General features: G+C 34.9%; 2 protein-coding genes across 2 annotated transcripts; one reads left to right on the plus strand and one right to left on the minus strand.

Moving 5' to 3' along the window:
- The first annotated feature begins 21 nt into the window (after nucleotides 1–21).
- Nucleotides 22–10,621, plus strand: LOC135682004 (ataxin-7-like protein 3). Its single transcript, XM_089113179.1, has 18 exons — nucleotides 22–159; nucleotides 1,193–1,257; nucleotides 1,865–1,980; nucleotides 2,375–2,391; nucleotides 2,757–2,925; nucleotides 3,317–3,399; nucleotides 3,677–3,699; nucleotides 4,131–4,176; nucleotides 4,377–4,564; nucleotides 4,772–4,811; nucleotides 5,225–5,250; nucleotides 5,809–5,852; nucleotides 5,950–6,011; nucleotides 6,312–6,357; nucleotides 6,624–6,658; nucleotides 7,104–7,161; nucleotides 8,076–8,128; nucleotides 8,495–10,621. Exons 2-18 carry the CDS (start codon nucleotides 1,216–1,218, stop codon nucleotides 8,554–8,556), a joined length of 1,110 nt encoding a protein of 369 aa, XP_088969305.1. The 5' UTR covers nucleotides 22–159; nucleotides 1,193–1,215; the 3' UTR covers nucleotides 8,557–10,621.
- LOC135682460 (heat shock cognate 71 kDa protein) lies at nucleotides 9,446–13,561 on the minus strand. The gene is made up of 5 exons (XM_065197354.2): nucleotides 13,284–13,561; nucleotides 12,417–12,622; nucleotides 11,589–12,297; nucleotides 10,207–10,841; nucleotides 9,446–9,813 (listed from the first exon to the last, which is right to left on the minus strand). The coding sequence occupies exons 1-5, from the start codon at nucleotides 13,486–13,488 to the stop codon at nucleotides 9,598–9,600; spliced, it is 1,971 nt and encodes a 656-aa protein (XP_065053426.2). The 5' UTR covers nucleotides 13,489–13,561; the 3' UTR covers nucleotides 9,446–9,597.
- Between the last annotated feature and the right edge of the window lie 3,209 nt (nucleotides 13,562–16,770).

Here is a 16,770-nt window from a genome sequence, read left to right on the forward strand (position 1 = left end):
GACTCACAGCGACCATAGACTCACACAACGAGGCTTGCACATCATCAACAACAACGCGAAACAAAATAGCTCAAAACATCTTTTCAGCAGGAATTGGGAAACAAAAAAGTCGATCGATTTCTTAAAGTTGGAAAGCATGGGATGTTTCTAAGAATTATTGTAAGTTTCTCGAAGTTTGCTTCTGATGAATATTGATGTAATCCTCCCTTCCGGGTTGATGTCCTTGATTTTGCGCAGCTAAGCTCGCTAGCTATCTGCAGACCAGACCTTTCTCAAAAATTGACTTTAAGATCTGAAATCGTTTGAAATTAACTTATACTGAAAACCTATGTCATTTAGTCTGTTCGGTCGCGAGTTACTTCAATTTGAATATTTGGGTATTTCTTTAGATTTGACGGGAGTTTGCTGCTGTAGTGAAAATATTTCACTTCAGCAACAAATCCCATTGAAATGTACTAGATATAGTGAAAAAGCTAAATTTTGAAATTGAGTATTTCGCTGCCTGACGGCCCAAACGGCATGAACTTTTCGACACAGTCAAACGACATGTGTTAAGAAAAAGATTGCCCGGAACACTCCACAGAGCATGGTAATATGGTAAAACAGCAGTATGATGTATGTGACTGAGCTGCTTCACACACAAAAGATGTTCACTGCTGCAATAATTATGTAAAATTTTTGTGTAAGTGTAGTCTCGACTGAATTTTTACAAATGCAATCTTTAATTTTTTGCGCTGCACAAAATAGATGATTTTCTGCAATGAATGAATTTTCAAATGATCACATAATATGATGATGAAGCAAAACAATTTTTATGTAGTTGAATGGCAGATATTTGTTTTATTGTGTTTTTCTATGATTGAATAGGTAATCAAATTCACATTTTTTTTGTCAAAACAAGTCAGAATATTGATCAAGCAATTTTTTGTTGATAAACTAATTTAAACTTTACACAAAATTCAACATTTTCTTGCTAACAACTTTTAGAAAAATCAAGATACATAAAGGGACTGAGATGAAAACTTAAAGAGAATACGTTGTATCATGTTGATTTAAGATTGCATTTCTTTTTCTTTTCAATGAAAAATTAACAGTGATTATGTATTTTCTTCATGCAATAATGTACTTTCTTCATGCCTTTTGGACTGTATTATGTACTTTTTCATGCAATATTTTTTTGACTTATGTGTAGGATAAAATCTAGCCGCTTGAATAATGGCTGCCAAAAGTGAAAGTAAAGACATCCTAGACCTAGCGGTAAGATGACATGCATTCTCAAAAGTCTTAAACCAAAAGATATTTTCTTTGATAATAGGTTAGAAATTTAATATAAATATTGCTTAGCATAAACATTGTAAGGCAAACAAAAAATCATCTCAAAACTGAGGTTGCTCATAAATACATACAGCTTTTTTGAAGGTAGCTTCTATTCAACCCTGGTTTTCATTTGAAAAAATACTGTCATTTTATGCACTTTTATCTGCATTAGGTATCCAGACAACTAAATTTGTTACTGAAAGGGGTTATTACCAGGCTCATTTCTATACCAGCTCTTGTAAACACTTCTTTGATGTAAAAATATGTCACCTACAAATTCCACCATATTTGTTGAATACATCACACTCCTATATGGTTTTATTCACTGTCTAACTCTCAAAACCATATAATAGTCATAACTGTTTTCATCACATACAGATAAACATTCACGAAACTGTTTAAAGTAAATGCATGTTCTTTGAAAAAGCATTTAAAATATGGTCCAGTTCTTGGATTATGGTCCAGGTGTATCACATTTCCGGTAAATTTGGTAAAATACCTTAATGGTAAATTTTTTATTAATATTTTTCAAACTTCTTTACTTTAGGACCCATTTGTACAATATATGTATGAGATGATAGACTATTTGGCTCTTGGTGTTTGCTTTGATGTTCACCGATCTGTAAGACTTGGAAGGTTTCATTTAGATGATATTGACAATGAGTAAGTGACTAATGATGCCAGGTTGACTGATATTTTAATTTCATGTTATACCTTCAGAATGCCTCTGTGTGACTGATTTTCTTTATATATAAAATAAAGCTAAAATTAAGTTAATCGGAAAAACTAGCCTGTGAAAGACAAATTGATATGAACTTTATGCTTATTTTATTGATACATTTGATCATTGTCAAAATTTGATCATTCCTCAAGCCAATCACTCTTTGAATGTTTCTTCATGTTTCGAATCTCCTTCATTGATCTGAAAATTAATATTTCATAGCTTGATTTAGAAAAAAATATTTAAATTCACCCATTCCTTTAATTCTTGTATGTTTTTTGATTAATAAAAGCTAAGTTTCAAAAAATTCTTATGAAAGATCACTTTTCATTCTAGGTCGCAAAAGGACTTCAGTAAGTGGAGAGTCCCAAAAAACCTGTTAAATATATCATTTTTTATTTCCTGTTATTCAATTCGTTAGCATATGATCACTCCTTTTTGTTCTCCTTATTATTCTTGTTTTCTCTTGTCTGTTCATTTTGTATATAATAGAACATGTGTGTATTTGTTAGAACTCAAAAAAATTACTCTCATATTCTTGCAGATTTTTTATTTGAAGCTTCGCTTTTCTTTCAATTCTGCTTCTTCTTTCAATGTACAAACATATTTGTGTCATATCATCCTTTTACAACTTTCAAATATATTGTTTTGACCTTTTTCAACAATGACTTGATTCAACATTTTTCATGTGATTATCATTTTGAATCCTTATATACAGATATTGTACAGGAGGCAGGAGTTGATGTTTTTGGGCAACCGCCAATGAAAAAGTTTATTGAATGTGCTTGCCCAAATTGCCAAAGATCTATGGCATCAAATAGATTTGCTCCACATTTAGAAAAGTGCATGGGAATGGGAAGAAATAGTAGCAGAATTGCTAGTCGAAGGCATGTTAACCTCTTCTTTCTATAATTAATCTCACTGGAAATATAGTTATTTGGTTTAATAAATGGACTAAGCATGATGCACTACAAGTTATAATAATAATAACAATAATGATAAATTAAAACTTAAATAGCACAAAACAAGATAAAAGGCTTATCTATTTTTGGCGCTTCACAATAACAATGTCCAGAGTCCTTAGTTTCTAAATACTTAGTATCTAACTAAATAATTCTCTACCATTTGTTCATCCTATGCTTAGAGCATCTTGTATTGTCTAATATTTCTGTTTTTATTTTTGTGAATTGTTACTCAAATGCTTCATTTTGTTCAAAATCATGTTGTTCAAAATCAAAGTGATCATTATAATTATCTTGTGAGCCCTGCTTCTTACAGAATCGCCACATCAGGAAAGATGGAAGAGTATGATATTGATGATGATTATGATAATGATTGGTCTTATGAATATGAGAAGAAAGGTTGGCCATTAAAGTTAGTCTATCTGTCGCCAATAATTCACCAATAGTTATTGCAATGATGCTGTAAGATAATAAAATCTTTCTTGAACATATTATAAACTTCCAAATAAGCTTTCATGGTTAAATATTTTAAGCAGGATAACAAAACAGAAAAAAAATGTCTTAGGATTATGTTTTGTTTATGGTTGTTTACGGTATGATAATTTTCAAATATTGTAAGCTTAATAAATCAATTAAGAACCATTATTATTGTAACATAATGTTTTTCCTTTTTCAGGAAGAAAATTACGAAAAGAAAAAGTTAGTAAAATGACACTTAGACTTTTGAGAGCAGCTGACTCCATTTATAGTTATTTTAATTAAAGTTGCACTGTGCATCAGAGTCATAAAATAATTATTCAAAACTGCTCTGTTAAGCCTTCTGCAGTCAAACTCTTTTTAAAGTCACAGTTGTTCAATCAACATTTGAATTGACTATAGACATGGTATATCACATTAAAGCCCCCAATATTTGCAGAATATTTGATTCTTTAAAAAAGCAAAGCAAATATCTGAGACCATAATAAATACCTATTTAATATTTTTTCCGAAAAACTTTTTCCAGTGTCTATTTTCGATCCAGATGTTTTGATGCAATGATTTTGGTATCCAGATAGGTTTTAGAACAAGTATTTTTGCTGCTGAAACATTACTTGGCTCTCACCTTTGCGTAACTTTTTTTCTGTCTGCAGCAGGTGAATTGCTCTCCTAAAAACAGAAAAATTAATCAAAGGAAAGGTGTGTATTTTTCATATTAATTTCAAAATTTTCTTTCTTTTACTGTTTCTTTTAAAGTTATGACATCATTACAAACCATTTTTTGACCTTATTATTTAAATAGCTTACCCTTTTCAGAACAAAAATTGAAACCTTTTGTAATGACAGCTTATTCTAAAGTACTTTTAGCCAATATCATCCATGTATTCTTATTCTTTCAGTCACAGATCCATATTCAAGCAGTAGAATGTCAGTCACACACAATAGTGTCTCAGTTGCCAATAACACAGAAAGGAATGCAGGTGGTGCCTCTGGAAGCACTAATGGTACCAGTAATAGTGGTGGCAGTGGATCACGGCCTGGGACACCATGTTCCACAGCAAGTGGAGAAACTAACAATAACATTAAGGTTTGCAATGAAAATTTTTTTCTTATTGAATGAAAATTAAAACTAATATATGAAAATGCATAACTTTTTGTGCACATATAGAGTTTTTACCATTTTTCTACACTCTATGTATCAAATTTATTTCGATAATCTCCTGTCAATGCAAAAAAAGGACCAACAGCAGCTTTTTTGTTTAAGCAATCATTAGAAGAGAGGTTTTTCTTTCAGACTGGACCAACATTACAGGCACTGGAGTCCCTAAGTCAAGGTATTGAAGATCTCCTCTTACCCTGCCATTGTAATTGCTAAAGCTTTTTACGCTTACCCAACCTAGACAGTAGTGGTATGTGCTTTCACAGACATTAGTAGTTGGGTTAAATGGGAGTTTATTTAGGGGGGGGGGGTGAATGCAATTTCCTTATAAGTTCTGACAAAGTAGCACAATGTTCAAAATTTTAAGGAGGTTTCATCATTGCATGGATTCATCCTTAACAGTGTATTTCTCTCAAATCTTATCAAGTCATGTTTTTTGCTCAATTCTTACATAATTTTGGTGATCTTCAAGTCTTATGACATAGGCTGTAAATCTCATGTTTCTTACCTTGTGATGTTTTGTTAATATAACAATATGAAAGTGTTGAATGTCTCTAATGTCGAAACATTATGCTATTGTTGTTACAGATGAAAAGATTGCACTGTTGATGCAGGTAATGAACATCTGGAATTGAATGGTATTAGCACTGCATCACTCCTTACAACGATAGTAAAGTTGTTGTGTATAAGACTGCAGATACACACATTGTATCTAGCATTAATACTATGTATCCAGATAAGCCTCTGGTACTGAAAAATTTCAAACTATCACAGAAAAGTGAAAGCATAGCTCACTGAAGTACGTAACATCTGACACTCGTCAAGTACAAAACACTTTTTAATGACCAAAGGTAAGCAAAAATTTATACCCAGATGGATATCTAAATTAACCGATAGAAAAGTTGGCAGGTTTGATTGATCCATTGTTTATAAACTAACCACAAACTTCTTAGGTCTTTGAAGATGCCAGGAGAAAGATAACTTTCTTGCCTATGCAAGAAAGAATTTTACTGAACTGGTATATATCCATTGCCTCCATATTGTCCATAGTTTTATCCAATATTTGATATTTACTGATCTGATTTTTCTACAAATATATGCATCCTATACAAAATATTAATGATAAGTAAACACACAAACATCAAATGTTAATTGTACTGTTTCATTTTTAGACTTGTGGTGCAATCTCAGAACATACTGGCAAAATGTGTACAAGGTATTTTCATAATAACTAAAAATGCTAACTTTTTCTGTTTGATTATATATTCTGGCATAATTGTGCTGCTTTCACAATCTGTAAATGTCAATTTTAGAACTGGAAGATGTGCACAACATTCTGATGAACAACGAAGAGCTGTTAGAGATTTAGTATTAGGTACTTTTTGTCCTGAAATTTATCCTGTATAATTTATTGCATTTCCTCTTCATTCAAGTACCTGTTAGTAGTTGCAAGTATGATATTTGACCAAGAATTTCTGAACAAAAAAATGAAACAGCTTCTCGTTATATATTTGCATGCCTCAGCTAAGGTGTTTTTCATTGTAACAGACACATTGGATTTGGCTGTGGCAGTGGTCTTCTTTGGAGTAGCAGTATTCCAAAGGTTTTTCATGAGCACACTCTGGAACAATCAGATGGAAATTTTCTATATTTTCTTCTTTTTTTCATTTTTCAGGTGATGTTGATGATATACCCTTGCCACCTAGCATGAGACCAGAGGGGTATGTAACATGAATCATAAATGATAATAAGCAAATGTAAATGGTCTCTTACCTGGAAGTAAATCAAGATCCTCGTTTTGGGCTGTCATCTCCAACTAGAAAGAAATTCAAGACAACATTGATAAAGCAATTCAGAAAATCTGAAATAAGAATTCAATTTTGCTTTTTTACTTCTGCTATCTGCCTCAGTTTTTCATCCTTGTTTACAGACAAAGTTTTTGTTGGTTTATTATCTAATTAGTAAAGAATGTTTTTTTATTCAACAGTGCTAATCCATTGGATCAAGATGATATTCATATAGGTAATTCGTTTTTTATGTATACACCTTTAACTTCAAAAACTTGTACAAAGAAAAATGTCAGTCAAAATTTTTGGGAATAGCTGAGGAGTCAAATCTTTCATTGACTGATAGCTCAGGACACTACTATTTTATACTAACCAAACAAAGATTTAATTACCAGGATTTTTTTTACTATATCTCACAGATCTTTGGGAATTGGGGTCAGGCCCTTCTTATTCGCAGGACATGTCCACTTTATGGGAAAATGCTGCAACCATGTGTTCATAGTTGCTTTGTATTCATAAATATTTCTTCGAGCCTCCTCTCATTCTTCTCTGCTGCGAGTCTGCGTGCAGGCTATAACTTGATGGATCATTGCTGCATAATTTAAAAATTGTTTCAAATCTTGCGAAGGTCACATAAAGTGAACTTTTCTAATTACACACCTTTTGCTGTTTTTTCTCAGATGTTGATGGTTATGAAGACATGGATGCTGGAACACCTCTTTTGAGAGACTTGAGCCAGTAAGCTTTACTTTCAGTGTTTAACACATTTCCAATGGTGTACATCAGACATTTTTATCCTCTGGCCAGTGGGCCAATTTCGGCCTGCGACAAGATTTAATCCAGCCTGCCAAATGCGTTTACCTCAACAAATATTTTTGGCTAACATTTTCAAAATTCAAAATGTGGTTTTTTGTTTTTCTTTTGTCTGCTCTGATATATTCTTTTTTTTCTGCGGTAAATTTTAATATGCATAGACAGTTATTGGTCTGAAAAGGGAATACTGAAATAGGAATGCATTATTTAATCTTTTGATGGTTTTATAGGGGGTTTCATTAACTATGCTAGAATTATTCTAAAACCTGCAAGACCTTTCCTTTTTCATGTCAATAAAAACCCTTAATAATATTGCTTTGGATTTTCTCGTGTTAAAATCTATTTGAGGTTCAGTTTCTGGCCATCCCTAGATTAGTATAATCTAAAATTTTTCTTACCCCCAACCTTTGGCAGCCTTTACTAAATTCTTCCACAAGCGTCACTTTTTGGCCTTTCTTTCAAATTAGCTGAACAGCCCCTGGACCCGACTTCAGTACGCTTTACAACTAACAAAGATCAATGTTTAAATCTAAAAAAGCACAGAACAATCTTCTAACTCAACCTGGTACAAGAAACATAAAGTTACAAACTTTTGTGAAAACTATTTTTTGGGCTTATGTATGATGCTAGCTAGAGATAAGATAGGCAGGCTAGCCTGCTATGAGATCTGAATTTTATTTTGAGCAGCACAAGGTATATAAATTTTGGGAACCCAGTGACCTCTGAAAAATCTGTGTTTTTCTGGCTCGGCACTCAAATACCTAAGAACTTGGTCTAACCCATTTAAAATTAAGATAAAAATTTAAAGAAACATAGTACCAATAAACTTGCTATTTTAGAATGTCTTGGGAGGAAGGATCAAATGTTTCACTGGGATCTGATATTGTACCAGGTAAGTAGCTATTTGTTCAAATGCTATAAATAAGGATGATTGAGTTGAAGATTTGTTTACAAAAATCTATGAACTAGCCTAGATGAAAACTTTACAGATGGAGAAAATTGTAAAGTCTGCATAACAGCACTTATTTTCTTGTTCATGCATGCAATCTATGAACAAGCAGCCCCTGTAAGCAGATTACTGTCTTTTTGTAAGATAGTCAGAAACCACGTGCACATAAAAAATCCTTTCCTAAAAAATTATTACATTCCAAATCTATTCTACTTCTTTTGAAGCATTAACTTTTAAACTAAAACCAATTGTTTTGTAAAAGACACATTTGTGGTTTACAACAGATTAACAATTCTTTCCCCTTTCCAGTCCCTTCAACTCCAAAACAAGCAAAGAAAACAAAAAGTGGAAGACGCTCAAGGAACAGATAATATACTGTTTGCAACTGTTCTTTTGTCACAGTTCCGCAGCTTTTTTACTTTTCTTATGCTTTACCATTCTAACACATCTTTAAGATGCTACTCTAAATGCTAGTTTATTTGTCTATGCTTTGAAACAAGATGCTACTCTAAATGCTAGTTTATTTGTCTATGCTTTCTTCCTTAATAAGAGGTATCATTAAACTTCAATTAGTTATTTGAAACACGATGGAAGCTCAGACCTTCCTGTAAAGTTTCTTAAGCTTGTGTATTTAAGAAGTATTTGAAAGATTCTGACTTCCAACTTAAAATTTACTTTCATACTTTGTCCGCATTTAGCATTAGCTCTAATTTTTGACAGCAATTAATTACATCAAAATAATATCGGCACTGTTTTGATAAATTGTCTGCTTTAGTTTACCCTGCTGTTTAATTTTTGTGGCTCTGGTACCCAGGGTAGCTTTAGTTATTAGACAGATGGAAAATAATGTTTTTCAAAAATTAAAGAAATTTGTGGTTGGTAAGGTTCAAGGAAATTCAAAGACAATATAGGAAAAATAAAAATTTGCAATAAACAGAATCTGAAAAATATTCTGCAAGTTGCTCTTGACCGGGGTCAGGGGCACAGTTACATGGGGCTATTTTTGTGAATTTGTATATAGTTAAAATATCTCCAGGCCTTCTCCATTGATAATTGGAAAAAATCGGCCCAATAGTTGCTCGTCATACTCCTTTAATGACCACTGCACCTAAAAATATCAACTCTACTTCTTCTATGCCAATGACTGAGCAAATTAAGGTGGATTTTTGTTTCAAGTCACAGTAAGTGGTGGTACAAACCCCAACATATCTGTGAATAGTTCCTAAAGCAATCAAGATTTTGGACAATGAGTTTCAAGTATGATCACTGATGTATTCATGTAATTCTTCTAACTCTCCTTCATCCATAAAAATTAATGTAAGACAGGAAAGAAACTATTTGAAGTTTACAAAAACAAACGAAACAATTCCATTTTTAACAGTGCATAGGTGCTTTAGATGACATGTCCTTTTTTAGTCAACTTCCTCAATAGTTGGTCCACCAGATCCACCACTTGGTGGTGGTGCACCACCAGGCATTCCACCACCAGGCATTCCACCGGGCATTCCTCCGGGCATTCCTCCAGGCATGCCAGTACCACCAGCACCTTGATAAAGTTTTGTAACGATTGGCATGCATACACCTTCTATATCTTTCTGCTTGGTTTCGAATTCTTCAGTTGAAGCATCCTATGAAAGTAATTGGAGATTGTACAAGGTGAAAGAAATTTTAACAACAGGAAATATAATAAAATATGCATTTCTTTGTGTCCAAAAACTGCACTGATTAAATTTAGCATTATACAAGAGTAGCTTTAAAAATACAAATGATATTTTTAAGGGCAGAGGAAAGTTGGCTATTTGTTGATATGATGTTCAGGGGAAATATGACTGCAGCACTACAGTGATCAGAGCATAGCTCTGCATGGCGGAGAAAGGATTGCAAAACAAGTGAGAACATAATATATTTTGTGGCAAAAAGAAAAAAGTGAACAACAGGATTCTGGAAAATTCAAAATGCAGCTTCCTATTAAAACAAAGTATACCAACATAATATATAATATTGATTGATAAGAAGCATACCTGGTTATGGTCCAACCAATCGATGATTTCTTTGCATTTGTCGTCAATGCTCTTTTTGTCTTCTTCTGAAATTTTGTCCTTAACCTTATCATCATTGATAGTAGTTTTGATGTTGTATGCATAACTTTCCAAGTTGTTCTTTGCCTGAATCCTTGCCCTCTGCTTCTCATCATCCTCCTTATACTTTTCAGCTTCTGCAACCATACGTTCAACATCATCCTTTGACAAACGTCCTTTATCATTTGTGATGGTAATTTTGTTCTCTTTACCTGTGCTCTTGTCAACAGCAGAAACATTCAAGATACCATTTGCATCTACGTCAAAAGTAACCTCAATTTGTGGAACACCTCTAGGTGCTGGGGGAATTCCAGATAATTCAAATTTACCAAGAAGATTGTTATCGGATGTTTTTGCACGCTCTCCTTCAAAAACCTGAATCAAGACACCGGGTTGATTATCTGCATAGGTTGTAAATATCTGGCTCTGTTTGGTTGGGACAGTTGTGTTCCTCGAAATAAGGGCAGTCATGATGCCACCAGCAGTTTCAATTCCAAGCGACAATGGAGCAACATCAAGTAACAGGAGATCAGAGACCTGTTCACTCTTGTCTCCACTGAGAATAGCAGCTTGCACAGCTAAGGGGCAAACAAATAATGTAAGTGGTAATAAAAAATGTGAACCACACAACTTATGGAAACATTTAGAGCTTCTTATCAATAACAGACACCCAAAGAGTCATAAACAACAGAAACCACTAGCACTTTGCAGCACCACAACAGAAACCACATTAAGAAGCCTTACCTCAAAACAAATTGGCTAAAGAAAAGTTGCTAGGGATACTAAGTTTGATTCTTACTTGGGCCATACATTTGACAGCCATAAAATTTTACAAGTTTCTTTTATTTTAAGATAGATATTGAACTTTGATAACATACGAGGCGCTTAACACATGAAACCTAAAATAAACAGGGTGTCATTGATTGTCATTCATCTAAAAAAATTATAGCTATACATAGAGTTAATAAAACTCATTCTTTGCTTAGCCAGCTTTTCCAGCTGCCACTGTATCTATCCAACTCATCTATGCAGAGTGCATGTCAGACAAATTCATTTGCAGGCTGATGAATGGCAGTGTTAACAAATTGCAAATGAGAAAGGTGGGGGTTCAATGTGTAGAAAGAGGCCACGAGTCCCCAGACATGTACGACTGCATACAATGGGGAGGAGGGCTGAAAATATTAAAAATTTTGCATTGATTGAGCCCTGTTTGAAAATAAAATTTCCTTTAACTTTCCTGTATACCTGCTAAATGTTTGTAAGACAAGTCTGGGTAGAATATATACAAATAATGATTAAAGTTGATTTCTTTTAGAAACACTTACCAGCACCATATGCAACAGCTTCATCAGGGTTGATTGACTTATTCAGTTCTCTTTTGTTAAATGCATTGCTCAATAGATCTTGAATCTTTGGAATACGAGTTGAACCCCCTACCAAGACAATATCATGAATTTCATCTTTTCCCAATCCTGCATCCTTCAATGCTTTGGACACAGGCTCCATTGCAGAATTGAAAAAATGCATATTAAGATCTTCAAACTTGGCACGTGTGATAGAGGTATAAAAGTCTATGCCTTCAAAGAGTGAATCAATTTCAATACTGGCTTGTTTGCTTGATGACAGAGTCCTCTTGGCTCTTTCACAAGCAGTTCTCAAACGACGCACTGCACGTTTATTTGATGAAATATCCTTCTTGTGTTTCCTCTTAAATTCTTCTACAAAATGGTGGACCATGGATTGATCGAAATCTTCACCACCCAAGTGAGTGTCACCATTAGTTGATTTCACTTCAAAGATACCATCTTCTATTGTCAACACAGACACATCAAATGTGCCTCCACCAAGATCAAAAATCAGGACATTTCTTTCAGTTCCGACTTTCTTATCTAACCCATATGCAATGGCAGCAGCTGTTGGTTCATTGATAATTCTCATTACATTTAGTCCTGAAATGGTACCAGCATCCTTAGTTGCTTGTCTTTGTGAGTCATTGAAATATGCAGGAACAGTGACAACTGCATTGTCCACTTTCTAAAACAAAGAAATGACAAATTTGAGGAGACTGAACTGAATTATAATAAGTTAATAAACTGTGTTATACATTTCATACTCAAGACTGGCTTCTAATAGTCGTAGAAGTTAGTACAAACCTTTCCTAAATAAGCTTCAGCTGTCTCCTTCATTTTAGTGAGAACCATAGAAGAAATTTCTTCTGGAAAAAATCTTTTCGTTTCCCCCTTGTATACAACTTCAATTTTTGGCCTGCCACCTTCGTCGACAACGTCAAAAGGCCACAACTTTTTATCTTTCTGCACATTTGGGTCATCTGATCTTCTACCAATCATTCTCTTTGCATCTAATGAAAAAAGAGAGGGTTGAAAGTGATCTGCGATGGATTTTGGTTTCAAAGGAAATTATGGAGGAATTAATGTCACAAGCATAAATGAGAATGTGATGGTAGTTGGGTTAACAAAATAACTAAAGGATAGATCTATTTACAGCTCTCTGTTGCCAATATCAGTATCAGTTCGTACAACATGAAGTTTTCTAGGAATAAGTAGAACTGTCCGTGCATTGAAAAAGCTTCATTGGTAGTAAAGTTAGGGCGGAAATTATTCCTTCAAAAACTCACATTATGGGGCATAATTACTGAACATGTTATTGATAAATAAAACCACGCCACAATCTTTATTTCAGTGGAATCAAAAAATGTGTTGGCCTACTTTATTCTAACAAAATTGCCGTGCATGCACAAGCATTAAGCACTAATATGGCCACATATTATATTAAAACCCGTACGTAATACTGTTTCAATTCTCTCACTTTATCCACCACAGAGCATAAATTTCAATCTGAAAGGTTTCACCCTACTTTTACTACTTCCAATGCCTTCCCGTTCAATGCACCATCTAAGAGGAAAATTCTGGAGTAAAGCCTCCAAATAAAAACGTTCCCAAAAAACTTTACTAAGAGTTACCTACGAAAAAACATTGACAGAAATCTTTACTTAGACTTACCAAAGACAGTATTTGAAGGATTCATCGCAACTTGATTCTTAGCTGCGTCTCCGATAAGCCTTTCGGTATCGGTGAAGGCTACAAAACTTGGTGTTGTCCTGTTTCCCTGGTCATTTGCAATGATCTCAACTTTTCCGTGTTCAAAAACTCCTACACAGGAGTATGTAGTACCAAGATCAATGCCAATTGCCTGCGTCTTAGCCATCTTGGTTGGAGTTAACGTCGTTCTTATCTCCTACACTTCTTGAGTATTTCCAGTTAAAGGAAAGAGAAACTGTCTGCACATGTTTTTGAAACGCGATAATTTATGCAGCTGGCCTTCTAGAAAGTTCCTTGCGCATTCGATTGCTGATTGGTTTAAATCTATACACCTACTCTCTCATTGGTTTACAGTTTTGCGTTGCGTAATGACTACACACTTCCTTAGAAATTTCGCGGCCCGTCCAGGTCCAGACTGCTTCTGGAACATTCCGGAAGATGATCAGCAAATGTTAGGAATGCCCGCAAATTTTCTTAGAAACAGAAGTGGCCATTTCCCTTGTCGCAAATTCACGCAACTTCACGTTTATTATAGCACGTTTAATATCAATATATAGACACCGTTTACACTCACGCGTGCAAGTTTTCGAGAACTGCTATACTTTGCACACTGGTTTGAAACAGTAATAGACTGGTTCCAATTCCAAGAAATTATAAAACAAGGGGCATTTTTAGTAGAAGCTGGGATTCAGTTGATTCAGGGTATTTCGCCCATGCTGATTACGAATTTAGTGGATCCCAAGCGAAATTCGCTCATTCAAGGGCTTAATTTGCATATCAAAATGGTCGCCAGTCGAAATCTTCAAAATGCTGCCAAGAAAACCCATGACACTGCATTCGACTAGGATATTCACTAATATTGCTGTAATGAGGACAAAACTTGGTAAAATGGTGTACAGCAACATAATCTACACAACAGGGAACTTTTTAAATTTTTCATTACATTCATGACGTCATTATGATGTCATAATTGAATGCTAACTAATTGGTAATATCTCAGTTTAATTAGTAAGTTCTTTTATAATGTCTCTAGAATGTATCAAAATGCACCAAAAAGTAAAAATCAGAGATATGATTTCCATCTAAGCTTATTATCTATATCGCTTAATCATGATATATTGACACCAATTTGTCATTGTTTCATTTAAACCCCTAATTACTGGTGCAAATACTCTAGAATGTCTTGAATTTACTTTTAAAGATAAAGAGAACCAATTTCGGCTGGTAAAGTTGATCCATTACATTTTCTGTGATTTGCATGACGTCATAAATTTGATGACGTCATTTACTTAAACAATTGTTCACGCCATCAAAAATCAAAAAGGTTATGCAACATTTGAAAGTTCTCATCGAAATCAGTCGAATGGTGCCATTCTCGATGATCTATGATCCTCCGGCAAAAATTAAACTCATTTATTTAGTTTTCTAGCTGGTTAGTGTCTACCATTTTAGAGAAAATCTTCCAGTTTTATTTAGCCCATTTCATTCTAGGAGAAATGGCAATCTTTCAGCAATCTTTCATTTTTCGAACGAACGACAAGTTTATCTATGACATTTTCTCAAATGAAATTTCTCCCAAGTAGTGATCGGGTTAAATGTCAACATTGAATATTCAAGTGGCTGAACATGTTCCTTTTGTATATCCAGTTCAACTTTGCTATGGGTGTCAACAGTCCCCTAGCAACTGCAGGCCTTGCGCAAATTAACACTATCTTCTGACTAATAATTCTCGAGAGTTCTTGAGAAAAGAACAGTTGTAGTTTCACTGAAAAACTTCATTGCTAATTTTTGAATTCTTCCATACTTGTCAAGAATTCTTGAGGATTCTTCTCATGTCGATATATGCAAGGCCTGCAGTGTGAAGCTTGATCCTACATTAAGATTCGAAGTAGCGTCTGATCTAAATCTTAAAGCAAACTAAGCTATATGAGTTTCTGCATCGCGTGTTACATCCACAAAAGATCATCTCCAGAGAAGCAGTAGGGATGGCTTCGCTGTCATTAGAATCGGCTTTAATCGATCTTCAGAAAGCTCCCATCCGAAATCTGTAGGTGACGGGTGATCCAGCTTGTTTCCATATCATTGCTTGGAAGTGTGCTCTTCTTGTGTGAAGGTGTGCCGCCTCACTTGTTGGAGGCAATGCCTCGGGTTTTATTTTCTTGAGAAATAGAACGTGTCGGGCTTCATTTGTGACCTGCACCATAAACGTGGCCAAGAAATTTTTCTGCTTTCCGCATAACTTGTTCGTTAATGCCTCCTTCTCCTATGTTTTGCAAGAGTTCATGTGACTCTTTAAAAACTTTCCATGCAGATGCCTTCGTATTCCCAGACAAGTACGAAGTTGTATCACATTCAGTAAGAGTGTAAAAGGGGATGATTGCTTGAACAGATCCCTCTGGCAAGGCGTGAAGAATCTCTTTGACTGGTATATTTCCTCTTCTTTGACGTTCCAGACCACATCCAAAGATCATTGCATCGCATTCGTTCACAGTGGGACACCAGAATGATGAGCACATCTGCATCTCTAGCAGCAACTACTACTGTATTGCAGGTGACATTGATAGCACGAAGGGCAAGTCTGGTGTCTGCTTCTTTATGGTATGCAATCAAAGACAAGGTATCAGTGTAGTATTTCGATGACTGGGCAAGCAATTCATTGATAAATCCACCCGCTGTAACAATTTCTCTATCTTCAGTTGCTTGGCGAAGCAACTCTTCTGACAGGAATCGTGCAAGATCTGCTTTGTTTTCTGGCAATGCCAAGAAGTTTGACCAGAACTTTGGAAGAGGTACCAAACCGCTCTCTATAACTCGGCGAATAGCTTGGCTAGTTTTTGTCCGCCTTAGTCTGGTACTAGCTTTGATTGATAGTTTTCTATAGTGGCCAAAAACAACGTCGATTCTCTGGTAGCGTTTGCCCATTTAAAGCACTGTTTGAACAAAGGTGTCTGCTAAATCACCACGAAACGAAGAGTAACCTTTTGGTTTCCCTAATAACACCACTAGAGCCTGACCATCGATGATTAAGCACGCTGTTTTTCCATGAAGATCGATACTCTCTGGACAACTGATGCTATCTGTTAGCTTGTCAATAAGTACAGACTTGTTTCCAGTCCGAAGAGAACCGTTCATTTCAGTGAGAGATAGTGGAACTGGCATCAATTCATGAGAAAGCACTCTTTTAAGATCAACTTCACGACCGCCTTCATAAGCAGTGATCAACCGCAGGAGGATATTTCGATCGGCCTTGAAAATCGTCTGCTTCTCCTTGTAGTTTGAATTTATTGGAACTTCATATAGGCTTTGAAAGGTAAGCGCTCTGCATCTTTTAAATGGTTCCTTGAAGGATACCATGGGCTGTGTCAGACGGTGTCCGTCTGTGCGTGACAAAGCTTAACATTTGTTGCTGACCATGATCATCTGCATGCAACAAAGATTCTTGAATTTC

This window comes from Rhopilema esculentum, chromosome 16 (genome assembly GCF_057945365.1).
Source record: "Rhopilema esculentum isolate cy_ngs chromosome 16, ASM5794536v1, whole genome shotgun sequence".
Classification (NCBI taxonomy): domain Eukaryota; kingdom Metazoa; phylum Cnidaria; class Scyphozoa; order Rhizostomeae; family Rhizostomatidae; genus Rhopilema; species Rhopilema esculentum.